Source organism: Dipodomys spectabilis, unplaced genomic scaffold (assembly GCF_019054845.1).
Source record: "Dipodomys spectabilis isolate Male_0828 unplaced genomic scaffold, ASM1905484v1 ptg000051l, whole genome shotgun sequence".
NCBI classification, from domain to species: Eukaryota; Metazoa; Chordata; class Mammalia; order Rodentia; family Heteromyidae; genus Dipodomys; species Dipodomys spectabilis.
The window spans coordinates 1,283,305-1,297,739 of NW_024870728.1; the positions used below are offsets into that span (position 1 = coordinate 1,283,305).

At 47.0% G+C, this 14,435-nt stretch overlaps 1 protein-coding gene across 1 annotated transcript in view; it reads right to left on the minus strand.

Annotated features, from left to right (window-relative positions):
- Positions 1-11,339: 11,339 nt before the first annotated feature.
- The window catches only part of Efhd1 (EF-hand domain family member D1), a 46,774-nt gene continuing 43,678 nt past the window's right edge, over positions 11,340-14,435 (minus strand). Inside the window, exon 4 of the mRNA XM_042679346.1 lies at positions 11,340-12,439. Coding sequence (XP_042535280.1) covers positions 12,305-12,439 — 135 coding nt within the window. The 3' untranslated portion in view covers positions 11,340-12,304. The remainder of the gene's footprint in view (positions 12,440-14,435) is intronic.

The following is a 14,435-nucleotide window of genomic DNA, read 5'->3' on the forward strand; positions in this document are numbered from 1 at the left end:
CAAGATGGCCGACACGTCGCCACGCACGTCACGTGACTGCGCGCGCTCCGCCACGCCCCCGGCCACGCCCACTCCCCTGGCCTGCCTCCCTCCCTACTCTCCAGCCTCCCACGACGCGCTTCCTTTCCGCTACCGCCCACCCCTCGTCCAGACCCGCCCCTTTCCGAGACCCGGATGACGTTCTGGAAGAGGGCGGGATGGTGGCGACACGCAGGCGCGCGTGGGCTCTGGGCTGCGGCTCCTCGCCTGCCCTTGAGTGGAGCCAGTGTCCGGGCTTGGAGCCAGGCCAGGGACCCTGAGGACTCGCCGTCCTGTGCTCCCGCGCGGGGCCAGCTCGCAGCTCAGAAATCTCCGCATCGCTTATCAGCTGGTCTTCCAACTGCAACTTTTCCCCAGCTTTTCGTCCAGCAGACTCGTGGAACTGGGGGTGCATTTTGGAGTGTTGGAACGTGACCTCTGGGAAGAACTTCAGGGGTGCCCCCTGGTACAGCTGGGCCTACGAAGCCCTCCTGGTGTCGGGGGTGCCACGTAAAATACCAGAACCCAGCAATGCCGGGCACACACCTTGCATGTGTGACATTCACATCCAGCTGGGCTTCTTTGCCTAAGCTGCTAGGGCTGACTGCCTTCTAAGGTCGTTCTTTACGTGTCATCCTTACGTGTCTTTACATGTTCTTTACATGCCATCACTCCCTCCCTCCCCGCCCCTCCGAGCTGGGCATCCAACCAGGGGCTCACACGCCAGGCAAGTGCTCTACCATTGAGCTCCACCCCATGCTCTCAGTCTCTCGGCTCCTCTTTACAGGATCCAACCATACACACATACACACACACACACACACACACACACACACACGTCTGAAAATTCGATGTAAGAACTAGTGTCACATTTTTATTGCATTTTACTGTACATCATAATGCCATTTTTATATAAGGACACTTTAATAAGCTATTTCAATTTGGTTTTGTTATATTAAGTTGACTTTATCAAATACATAGATTTTTTTTGCAAAAAAAAAAAAAAACTAGTGTCACTTAATATAATTCTTTCCAAGCCTTTCAATTTCCTTATGAATGGTACAGTAGCACTCTTTCTGAGGGGTGAGTAGAATTTCATTGTGTGTGTATATATACCACATTTTCTTGATCCATTGGTCGGTCCATTGAGGGGCATCCGGGCTGATTACATTAAGTGAAGTAAGCCAGACCTGAAGAAACAAAAGTTGCATAGCATCCCTCATTTGTGGTAGCTAAACTGTGCCTATAAATCTATATGTAAACACACTGGGTGGTATACAAGCGGTTACAAATGAATGAACAGACGAATGAATAATAGACTCACTCAATGGAGAACTCAAATACTTTAATTCTTTAGAAAGTCTAAGTCAACGCCCAACAAAATAAGTACCAGGAAATGGGTACTTGGGGTGGGGGCGCATGGGAAAAGGGGTAGATGAATAAAAGAAAATCAAAGTATTCAAAAAAAGAAAAAAAGAACCACAGTTTTCCCTTCTATCTCTCAACTTCTGTGCTTCCTTTCAAAGCCAAACTGCCAAAAGAGCTGTTATTCATCTCCAACTTACCTTAAGGACACCTTAACCTACAGGTTGATAATGAGATTTTTGTCTTCAGCAATATGATTAACCACTTCCCTTGACCTTTTGCTGCTCAAAGTAGTCAAGCATCAGCATCACTTGAAGGCTTGTTAGAAAAGCAGATTCTCATGCAGTTGGTGGCTCACACCTGTAATCCTAGCTACTCAGGAGGCTGAGATCTGAGGATCACAGTTCAAAGCCAGCCCGAGGAAAGTCTGTGAGACTCTTATCTCCAATAAACCGCTCAGAAAACCAGAAGTGGTTTTGTGGCTCAAGTGGTGGATCGCTAACATTGAGCTGAAGAGCTGAGAGACAGCACCCAGGCCCAGAGTCAAGCTCCATGACTGACAATAAATAAATGAAAAATCTCAAATCACCATCCTACCTGTATGATCCATACTGCCCCTCCCCCACCCTTGTGTTCTCACTGCAACTGTGCACGAGACCCTCCCACATGACATTCAGTGTTAGTGTTTGCACCTGCTATTCCCTTGCGTTTCAGTGCCAAGTCCAACACGTTCCCCTTCTTCCCAACAAATAATTCCTGTTCAGCTTTAAAAGCCTTCAGGATCAAGCCCAGGGCCTTGTACATGCTAGACAAGCAGACTACCACTGAGCTACATCCCCAACCCTCAGTGAAGATGTCTTCAATCTCTTCCATAAGATCAGTTAATCTCTTGAACTATACCCTTTAAGCAAGAATAAAAACACATGTGTTATGTGCTAACCACCTCAGTAATGGTTTTGCTTGAATCCTCTTGGAATACTGGTGACCAAGCTAAGGAACACTAAGAAAACCACCTGAGCTTCTGAACAAAGTGCTTTTGGAATCTCAACCAGGAGGCTCAAGCCCAAAGTGGCTGATGGCAGAGCCGCAAGCATGTGAAACTTCCATCAAATCAAGGTACGGAAGTGTCTTCTTTTTTTATTTTTTATTTTTTTCCAGTCCTGGGGCTTGAACTCAGGCTGGATACTGTCCCTGAGCTTTTTTGCTCAAGGCTAGCACTCTACCACTTGAGCCACAGCACCCTTTCCAGCTTTTTTCTGTTTATGTGGTACTGGGGAATGGAACCCAGGGCTTCAAGCATGATAGGCAAGCACTCAACCACTAAGCCACATTTGCAGCTCCTGGAACTGTCTTTGTATCACTCCCATTTGTTCCCCAGATGACCTTGGAAGTCAGCCCTGACTGCCCCTCCCAGCTGCTAGTTTCTATCCTTACCTTATTCTTAGCCTTCTATTATCATCTCATGACTGTCACATAGAACAGTAAAATCCACAGTTCACACTTTCGCTTAGCCCAATGCATGATTCATCCATATTGTTACTTTTTAAAAAATTGCTGAATAGTATTTCATGGGATATATGCTGATCCATTTCTTAATTGAGAGACATTTGGGTTGTTTTCAGTTCAGGAAGATCATTCACAAAGCCTCTGTGAATAGTCACATAAAGGCATTTGTGAGAACTCAAGTTTTTGTTCTACTTGGGTCAATATCTAGGAATGGGATTGGTACTGTGTATTGATTGTTTGACTTCATCAGAAACTGCCAAACTGTTTTTCAGCGTGTCTTAGTCCTACATTATAGGCTTCCAGAAAGCAGGAACCAAATCAAAGGAAGGCTTATGATAGCAATCTAAAGTCACCAAACTCCATGTGTTTCCCATTATTCAACTTTATAACCTCAGCCACTGTCAATAAATGCTCAATAGATACCTATGGAAGCAAATTCTTAATTACATAGTTTTTCTGTTCTGTTGTCGTTTTGTTTTTTGTTTTTGTTTGTTTTTGTTTTGTGTATGTGTGTGTGTATACGCTACTATTTTTCCACTTCTGGCTTTTTGGTGACTAATTGAAGTCTCATAGATTTTTCTGCCCAAGGATGGCTTTGAACCATAGTCCTCTGGTCTCAGGCTTATGAGTGGCTAAGATTACCAGAGTGAGCCAGCAGTGCCCCACCCTTTCCTAGTTTAGAAACAAATTTCCCTCCCCCTCAGCCCTTGTAATGGACAGTGTTGGTAGTAGTGAAAACAGCTGACTCACGGTGCCAGAAGAGGAGGGATGACACAGCTTCCACCACCCTTGACTAAGTGGGTGCCAGTCCTGGGGCTTGAATAGAGGGGCCTGGGCGCTGTCCATTAGTGATTTTCCCAAGGCTAGCACTCTACCACTTGAGCCACAGCTTCACTTCTGGCTTTTTGGTGGTTAATTGGAGATAGTCTGATAGACTTTCCTGTCTGAGCTGGTTTTGAACTGCTAACATGATCTCAGCTTCCTGAGTAGCTAGGATTCCATGTGTGAACCCCACCACCAGGCTTAATTTTTGTTTTTGGAAACAAAGAAAGTCCAAATGTCCTGTGGCTGCTTGAAGCCCAGCCAACAAGAACAGGCCCATGTGCCTCGTTGTCCCCTCAAGAGCCCAGTCAACAGCCAGCATCAACCAGCAGACACCTGAGTGCAAAGGCCACTGAGAAGTTTGATTAGAAGCCATACATCCTGGAACAAGCATCCTCACATGACGCAGTATCTGGATTTTTTTATTTTTTTTTTTTATTTTTATTTTTTGGTTCCGGTCGTGGGGCCTGAACTCTGGGCCTGGGCGCTGTCCCTCAGCTCTTCAGCTCAAGGCTAGCGCTCTACCACTTGAGCCATAGCGCCACTTCCGGCTTTTTTTTTCTGCTTATGTGGTGCTGAGGAATCGAACCCAGGGCCTCATGCATGCCAGGCAAGCGCTCTACCACTGAGCCACCTTCCCAGCTCCCAGTGTCTGGATTTCTAATCATTTCTTCAGGATAACAAAATGGTCACTGTAAACCATTAAGTGTTAGAGTCATTTGCTCTCAATTGTGACCGAATGTCATTATTATACCTTGAACCATCTTCCATAAAAGATACGTTGACATCCTAATCCTAGGTATATTAGAATATGATCTTATTTAGAGGTAGACCTTCAAAGGGGTAATTAAGACAAAATGGGGGCAGATGTGCAGCTGGGGCATACCTGTAATCTAATTACTTGGGAGGGAGAGTCCCCAGTATTTCAGTTCTAGGCCAGCTCAGGCAAAAAATTACAAGAGACTGCACCTCAACCAATAGCTGGACACAGTGGCACATGCCCATCATCCCTAGAGACACTGTGAAGCTAAAGTAGGAGGACCAAAACCCAGGTCAGCCTGGCATAAAGCCAGTAAGATCTTACTTTGGATTCTGGCACCGGTTTCTCATGGCTGTAATCCTAGCTACTCAGGAGGCTGAGCCCTGAGGCTCATAGTTCAAAGCCAGCCCAGGCAGAATAATTCCTACAAGATTCTAATTTCCAGTTAACCACCAGAAAACTGGGTGCTGTAGCTCAAAGTGGTAGAGTGCTAGCCTTGAGCAAAAGAACTCGGGAATAGCATGTAGGCCCTGAGTTCAAGCTTCAAGAACAACAATAACAAAACACCCTACCTTGGAAAAGGGCTGGAGGTGTGGCTCAAGTGGAAGAGCACCTTCTTACCAAAGCAAAGGCTCTGTGCTTAGTCTCCAGTATTACTAATACACACACACACACACACACACACACACACACACACACAAAACAAGGTCATATGAGTTTCATATTCTACTTTTATGAAGGGTTCCCTCATGCTATTCAACTGGTTTTTCTCATTCTTTTTTGTTTTGTTTTCCTTGTGGACGTAGATATCCCTCTCATTTGTATTGTTTTTATGGTGATGATGATGGGGTTAGCAGTTGCCATCATCACAAAACTATTTATAGTTCTAAAAATGTTATAGTACAAAAACATATAAAGGCTCCAGGCTTTATATGTGGTTCATGCCTCTAATCCTAGTTACTCAGGAATCTAAGATGAAAAGGTTCTAGGTTCTATGCCAGCTCACATAAAAAGTTTGCAAGAGCCGGGCACTGGTGGCTCACGCCTGTAATCCTAGCTACTCAGGAGGCTGAGATCTGAGGATCACAGTTCACAGCCAGCCCGGGCAGGAGAGACCGTGAGACTCTTATCTCCAATAAACCACCAGAAAACCGGAAGTGGCGCTGTAGCTCAAGTGGTAGAGCACTCGCCTTGAGCTGAAGAGCTGAGGGACAGCGCCCAGGCCCAGAGTTCAAGCCCCACGACCGACAAAAAAAACAAAAAAAAAGTTTGCAAGACCCCTTTGTCAACAGAAAAAGCTGGGTATATTAACACCTACCCTCCCAGCTACAAATTGGAAACATAAAATAGGAGGATTGTGGTCCAAACTGGCCTGGGCTAAAAGCAAGAACCTATCTCAAAAATAACCAGAGCATAGCTGGGCACAGTTGGCTCACACCTGTAATCCTACCTACTCAGGAGGCTGAGATCTGAGGATAGCGGTTCAAAGCCAGCCCGGGCAGGAAAATCCATAAGACTCTTATCTCCAATAAACTACTCAGAAAACTGGAAGTGGCGCTGTGGCTCAAATGGCTCAGCTGAAGAGTTGAGGGACAGCATTCAAGCCCTGAGTTCAAGCCCCATGACCAGGTAAAAAAATAATAACCATAGCACAAAAAAGGGCTGAGGGCCTTTCTCAAGTAGCAGAGGACCTGCTTAGCAAGCATGAAGCTCTAAGTTCAAATCCCAGTATCACCAAAAATAAATATGAAAAAAAAACAGTCTCCCACACATACAACCTAGAAGACCCAGGGGTTTCTTCCTCTCCATTTCTTGTTGTATTCATTCATTCTCTTCATCCTGGTAATTACTGAGTGCTAGGGATATCAAGGCCATCCCCAAAGCTACCAGATACTGCTGGAATGAAGCGCAGAGTGTTCTTGAGCAGACACATGTGCCCCTCCCCCAAAAAATATGCAAAAGGAAGCAGGTGAGCTTGTCGTTCATCGGCCCTGCTCCCAGCCTTCCCCAAAGAAGCAAGATGTCCTGGAGGTCTCCCTCCTTGCTTTTGATGGCTTCTCCATCAGCCCCATTTATGTGGCGATGCCATAATCTACTTCACCTGTTCCTTGCTAATGGAAGAAATACCATGTTTTTCATATTACAACCAACACTGTCATAAAAATCTCTTTAAATATATCCTTCTTCATTTTTATGTTTACCTATAGGATAAATTCCCAGGTCACAGTTCATGAGTAAAGCCAGGCATGATGGCTCATGCCTGTAATTCCAGCACTTGAACGGTTAAAGGGAAGGGAATCTTGAGCTGGAGGCTAACCTGAGCTACATATTGAGACCCTATTTCCAACAAAGCAAAACAAAACCCAAAACAAAGAAAAGCAAAAACATCATATTTGTGCAGAGGACAACTGCCCTGCCTGTGTGTGTTTGGGGGACAATGAGAATCCTAAGCAGAATAGAAGCTGCTTCTCTTTCTAGAAGACAAAACGCCCAAACCCTCCCTCATCTTCCACCCATGGTCATGTGACGGGGCTCGGCCTTCAATGCTAGATCTGTAGTAAATGACCCGGGGAAGAGGCAAACAGAGAGATCAGGGTTGGGGATGGTACCTCTACCCTGCCCGGTTCCCAGGGCCTGCTCTTGGCTGCTATCCCAGCTGTTTGGCCTTCTGCCTGTTTCCTTAGCCTGACTCCCACCCACCTCTGCGCAGCCACCAGGGATGCTGGGAGCTCCTTCCATGTCTTTTCAATCAGCCCCTTTCTTGCTTCAATCAGCCTGGCTTCGATTCTGCTACTTCCACTTCAGATCCTGATTCTGTGTGTGTGCGTGTATGTGTGTGTGTGTGTGTGTGTGTGTGTGTGTACATGCAAGCAAGTACTGGGACTTGAACTCAGGGCCTTGAGTTCTGAGCTTTTTCAATCAAGAATGGTGCTCTACCACTTGAGCCACATGTTCACTTCTAGCTTTTTGGGTGATTAATTGAAGGTAAGAGTCTCTGGGGGCGGGGGGCGAGATGGGAAGGGATGGGAAGGGGAAACAAAGGAGGCTACAATACTTGATAAGAAATGTACTCATTATCTTGCCCATGTAATTGTAACCCCTCTGTACAGTATTTTCACAATAAAAAAAGAAGAGTCTCTCAGATTTGTCGGCCTGGGCTGGCTATGAACCTGAGTAACTAGGTTTACAGGAGTGAGCCACCAGGACTCAGCAGGTTCTGTACTCAAGATCATTAGGCCAGGAGAGAAATGACACACTGTGCTTTAGATACGACATCTGAAAAGAACATGGTGGAATGTCAGGCTACATACCTGTAGCAGCGGGTGAGCAGAGTCTCCTGCCCTCCAAGGGTTCACAGTCCAGACGGGAAGGCAGAAGAGTAGACAGGGGTACGAGGGGATGCTGCAGGATTGCAGCTGAGAGAGCGGAGGGTGAAATGAGAACCTTGACAAGAGGCTCCTCACCTGGCCTTGTAGACCAAGAGAGCTTCCTCCGAGCTGAGTCGACAATGAGAGGCAGTTTGTCAGTGGGAAGGAGGCCAGAGGCCAGAGGCCAGGCCAAGGAAACAGCATGATGGGAACACTGCAGGTGTAGCATTTTCCAAGAATTGTTATATGTTGCATGGACCTGGGCTGTACAATTCTGAAGGACAGGGAGAAAGGAAGAGGGAGCAAGGTAGAGGCAATGTGTAGTAGCTCACACCTGTAATGCCAGCTACTTGGTAGACAGAGATTGATTGGGAGGATTATGGTTTGAGAATAGCCTGGGCAAAAGGCTAGCGAGACCACATCTTAACGTATAAGCTGAGAGTGGTGGTTTACAACTATAATCCCAGCTACTTGGGAAGTCATAGGTAAAATAATCTTAGTCCTAGGCCAGCCTGAGAAGAAAGGAAGAAGGAATGTAGGAAGGAAGGAAGGAAGGGAGGGAGGGTGGGAGGGAGGGAGGGAGGGAGAGAAGGAGGGAGGGAGGGAAGGAAGGAAGGAAGGAAGGGAGGGAGGGAGGGAGGGAGGGAAGGAAGGAGGGAGGGAAGGAGGGAGGGAGGGAAAAAGGGAGGAAGTAAGCAAGCAAGCAAGGAAGGAAGGAAGTAAAGGAGGGAGGAGGGAGGGAGGGAGAAAAGGAAGGGAGGGAAAGGAAAGGAAGGAAAAGAAAGAAAAAAGAAAAGAGAAACTCAAGACTCTGTAGAAAAATAAAACAAAAAGAACTGGGAGTATGGCTCAAGTGGTAGAACACCTGCCAAGCAAACTTAAGTCCTGAGTTCAAATCCCATACTGCCAAGAGGGCAGGGGTGGGGAGGATGAGATAAGCAGAGGCCAGATCCTGAAAGTAGAAAACAAAAATGGAGAAGAAGTTAGGAACAGATATGAATTTTATAAAGATTATTCCAGCCAGGCGCCAGTAGCACTTGTAATCCTAGCTACTCAGGAGGCTAAGATCTGAGGATCGTGGTTCAAAGCCAGCCCGGGCAGAAAAGACCCTCATCTCCAATTAACTATCAAAAAGCCAGAAGTGGAGCTGTAGCTCAAGTGGTAGAACACTAGCCTTGGGCAGAAAAGTTCAGGGCCAGCAACCAGGTCCTGAGTTCAAGCCCCAGGATTAGCGCACGCGCGCACGCGCGCACACACGCACACACACACACACACACACACACACACACACACACACACACACCACGATTATTCCGGTTGTACCTTGATCAAAGTGACAAAAGAAACCAGTTTGGTCTCTGCAGAGACCTAGGACAGTGAAGGGGCTGAGCTTTGGCCTCGGCCGTGGCGGTGGCGGTGGCGGTGGCGGTGGAGGTGGAGGTGCGGAGAGGACAGCCCTGGAGGAAGTAACTTCTCGAGAACATGGTGACTAAGATGGGGAAAGACGTCTTATCTTGCCTGGTCTTGTGGTTACCTCACCCAGGTGGCTCCTTTTTGTCCAAAGTCCTCTAGTGTTAACATTCTTTGTCATTTGCATTCCAGAATTTCAACTCTCTGAGGCCAGCACTGAGGTGCATGCCTATAGTCCTGGTCCCAGAAGGGACTAGGGCAGTAGGATCCTGAGATCAAGCTAGCCTGGCTTAATTAGTGATTCTGTCTCTCTCAGTAAACAAAAAAGGTTTTAACTCTTACATACGCCTGTTTGTCCAGAGAAACAATTCTCATGTATTTTCCTCTCTCTTTCCTAGAGTAAAACTCCATATACTGGGCTGGGAAGGTGGCTCAGTGGTAGAGCGCTTGTCTTGCATGCCTGAGGCCCTGGGTTCCATTCCTCAGCACCACATAAGCAAAAAGAAAAAAGCCAGAAGTGGCGCTGTGGCTCAAGTGGTAAAGCGCTAGCCTTGAGCTGAAGACCTGAGGGATGGCACCCAGGCCCAGAGTTCAGGCCCCACGACCAAAAAACAAAAACAAACAAAAAAAAACCCCAAACACCTCCATATACTCCTCTCTCCTCTCTGTCCTCTGTCCCCAGCTGCTCGCCCATGGCTCTTCCAGCCCTGTACTGTTTGTCACAGTGGCTGTGCCCACATGGATACAATGTTAACTAAAACCCACAGTGTACATAGGCTTCATGTTTTCTCTGGTACATTCTATGATTCTTGACAAATGTATCCACATCAGTGATACAGAAAAATAACTGCCCTCAAAATCCCCATGATTCCTGCCCCCTCCTCCCTATTACCCTCCTTCCCTCCCTCCCTCTGCCTCCCTCCCTCCCTCCCCTCTCAACCCTGGACAACAATGGGCCTTCTGTCACCCTCTATTCTGTATTTTACAGGAAGTAACCTGGTAGGGTCTTGTGCTGGATGTTTCTCTGACTTACTGAGGTGTGTGTCCATTTCCTCTTTGCCTTTTTGTGGCTTGGTACCCCATCTCTTTCTAGTGTGGGTAGAGCCCATGAATCTACCCACCTCAGCCAGCACATCTTGGGTGCTTCCAAGGTTTTGCAGTAACAGATACCGTAGATGTCCCTGTGCGGGCTCTGTGGGGGCATGAGCTTCTCCTCTCCTTCGGAGACATTTGAAATGGTGGTAGGAACACCCCCATTCATTTTCCAGCTCCCTCCCACCGCTGGGTGAGGTAACCCTAGCTAGTAAAAGAGACTGGATGTGAGAGCGCATACCTGTAATCTCAGCACTCAGGGAGCCAAAGCCAGCCAAGGAAAGGGGGAGGAGGAAGAAGAGGGAGGAAGCAGGCGGACAGACAGGCAACGGGTCTTTGGTGTGTACAGAAATAAAATGACTCTGGGGAGAAAATTGTTCTTACTGGAGGCCCTTCCATGGGTCTCCCAAACATCCTGGGATTATATGCGGTAGACAGAGGCACTGGCCCTCACCTAGGTTTAAGGTGTCTAGATACAAAAGAAATTAACTTTCTTGGAGGGCGAGGGCTGAAACAGTCTTGCTATATAGCTCAAGCTGGCCTCGAACTCTCAGTCCTTGTCCCTCAGCTTCCCAAATGCTGGGATTATGGGCATGAGCTACCTGCAATAGCAGGTTGTTGGTGGCTCATGCCTGCAATCCTGGCTACTGAGGAGGTTGCGATCTGAAGATCTCAGTTCAAAGCCAGCCCAGGCAGGAAAGCCCTTGGGACTCTTATCTCCAATTAACCCCCAGAAAACCAGAAGTGGAGCTATGGCTGAAAAGTCATAGAGCCCTAGCCTTGAACAAAAAAGCTCAGGGACAGTGGCCCTGAACTCAAGCCACAGAACTGACAAGAAAAGAAAAGAAACTACAGATGTAACCAGTAATTAAGAGCATCTCACTGTGAACGCCAGAAGGAGAGCAGCCTCCAGTTCCTATTCCTACCTGTGGCTTCGACGCCCAGGGCCTCACTCCACTCTCTCCCAATTCAAAGATGACCAGAGGCACACAGAGGTGGATGGCCAAGTTCATTTGCACAGTTTATTGAAAACCAAACAGGTTAAGGTAGAAAGACAGATGATTTCTTTATTGTAAATACAGCGGTTACAAAAGAGAAGTAACAAATCTGGTATTAGAAATTTCTTTTTTAAAAAAAAAAATCACTCAACAAACTCCAAGTATGTCTGAGCAATCCCAAGAACTTACAACACGCCAACCTGTGGGTGGGAATGGCCTTGCCTCACCGCCTGGAGCAGATGCTGGGGACAGGCGGAGGTCCGCATGGCCATCACTTGGGATGTCACCTGGGAACACCAAGGGCCCAGGGGATATTTGTATAGGACCAGAGTTAACATGAACCTTTCTGCTTCGGTCTCTTACTTCTCATGATTCATTGTTACAGTTCTGTAGCGCAGTATTTAGGAATGGAAGACAAGTACTGAATGGGAAGACATGGAGGAGAGGGAAGGAGAGATGACAGGACTGCGCGGCACTTCCTCCACCTAATGGAGAGGGGATGGGTCATGCCCTGCCCCCCACGCCTCCCACCAGCATCACAGAAGACAGAACCGAAGCAGCTGGCAGACTGACCAAAAAGAGAACAAAAGGAGAAGCACAGAGACAGCCCAAGGAAAGGGCACCATGTGCGCTGAGGACCACGAAAGAAAGAAAATCTGTACAAATGAACCCAACAGATTACTGGTTGAGCAGAAACCACGAAAGGGTTGAGGGGAAAAAAGTGTAGGTGGCCAAGAAAAGGCAGGTCCTGGCTAGAGAGCAGGACAGAGGAGTAAGCCTTTGAAAGGAAGGGCCAAGGCACTAGGAAACTTCAATGTAGCCTCTGGTCACCCCTGAGAAGCTAAGGAGGAAGATCTAGGGGTCCTGGAGTAGGGGAGGAGGCATAAGAGGGGGGGACTGGCAGGGGTCCTCTTTCCCTGGGAGACTGCAAGGCACAGCGTGGTTATGGGTCAAGGTTGGTAGCATTATGTGCTGAAGGCAGCCTTGAGCTCCTTGAAGGCCGCTCGGCGTAGCCGCCTCTCCTCCTCCTCCCGCTTCCGTTCTTCTTGCTCAGCTTTTAACTCTGCTTCAAATTTACTGGAGGATGACAAGGCCTGGGCCTGCAGAGAAACAGCAAACACAGATTGATAGATGAGTAGGAGGGGAGATGGAAATCCTCACCCACGCAGGCCTTGGACAGGTGGAGCTGGTCCTGCCCAGGGCATAAGCCTGGCACCGCTGTTTCCTTTAAACTTACAAGCTGAACGCAAGTTAGTGGCACAAACAGTGTTGCTGGTTTACACAAGCACTCTGTGGGTGTGTGTGCGTGTGCACACACGCATGCTTGTGTTGCTATACTGGCACTAGCATTCAGGCTCTGGGTACAGTCCCTAAGTTAATTCCCTTAAGGTTAGAGCTCTAGCACTTAAGCCACAGTTCCACTTCCAGCTCCTTTTTTTTTTTTGGCTGGTTAACTGAAGATAAGAGTTTCAAGGATTTTCCTGCCCTGCCTGGGTTTGAATCGAAATTCTCAGTCTCAGGCTCCTGAGTAGTAAGATTACAAGGGTGAGCCGCTGGTGCCTGGCCATGCCATAAAATTTCTAAACAGCACATTGAGTTTTTTTTTTTTTTGGTCCAGTCGTGGGGCCTGAACTCTGGGCCTGGGCGCTGTCCCTCAGCTCTTCAGCTCAAGGCTAGTGCTCTACCACTTGAGCCACAACGCCACTTCCGGCTTTTTTCTTTCTGCTTATGTGGTGCTGAGGAATCGAACCCAGGGCCTCATGCATGCAAGGCAAGCACTCTACCACTGAGCCACCTTCCCAGCCCCACATTGAGTTTTTAATAAAAGCTGTTAAACTGCTCTCAAAAGTAGCTGTTCCTCTGCCTCCATCTTGGATTGGAAGTACTCATTTCCCCCTAATTCAGCCAAAGCTTATCATTAACAGTCTTACTTTTTTTGCCAATCTGATAGGGAAAAAAAAAGTTGGCATCTCCTCATACTTCCTCTTTGGGGAACTGCCCATGTGTACCATTTCCTCACTTACCTATTCAGCTGGTTTTTCTTTAAAACTTGTATTCGCCACATAATTTTGATTTTAGTCCCTTGTTACATATTTTTTTAGATACTTTCTCCTTGTCATTTGCTTTAACTTTACGGCATCTTAAATTGACTTAAAATTTTAATGTAACCAAACCTATCAACTATTTTCTTTTTGTCTTTTGCTTTTTTTTTTTTTGTCCTGTCCTGTCCTGGGGCTTGAACTCTGGACTTGGGTGCTGTCCTTGAGATTCTTTTGCTTAAGACTAGTACTCTACCACTTGAGCCACAGCACCACTTCCAGCTTTTAATGAGTAGTTTATTGGAGATAAGAATCTTATGGACTTTGCTGCCTGGGCTGGCTTCAAACCACAATTCTCAAATCTCAGCCTCCTGAGTAGCTAGGATTACAAGTGTAATCCTAATTTTTGCCCTGCTGTCTTTTGTATTTTATGCCATGTTTATGCCAAAGCTTTAAATCCATTTCTGCTATCACCAAAAAACCCAAACATCTCTACTACTCCATTTGCTTGGCCCCAAAAGCTCTACTTTGTTCCGGTCTGATTTAATGTTTTTTTATTTATTCCTTATTAGTTTATTTACTTGCAGTGCTAGAGATTGAACCCAGGCAACCCAGACAAACACTCTATCTCTGAGCTACAGCTCCAAGGCTAACCTCATCTTAAAACTGCTCCTGCTCAGCCCAGCTCACACCTGTCATTTCCAGCTACTCAGGAGGCTCAGATCTGAGGATTGTGGTTCAAATTCAGCCTGGGCAGGAAAACTCAGTGCAATGCTTATCTCCTATCAGCAAAAAGCTAGAAGTGGAGCTATGGCTCAAGTGGTAGAGTGCCAGACTTGAGCAAAAAAGTCATGCAAAGTTACAAGACGCTGAGTTCAAGGCCCAGTACGGGCACACAAAACACAGCTGCTTCTTTCTTCAAGTGTTGGGTTTTCTCCAGAGTTTCCTTGGATCTCTGTTTGTGTCTTTTTCTCTAAAGCCTTCACAGCCAGCCTTCCCCAAGTCCAGTCACCTTTACCATTTGCCATTCATTGGTAAATCTCTTACTTTCAACTCA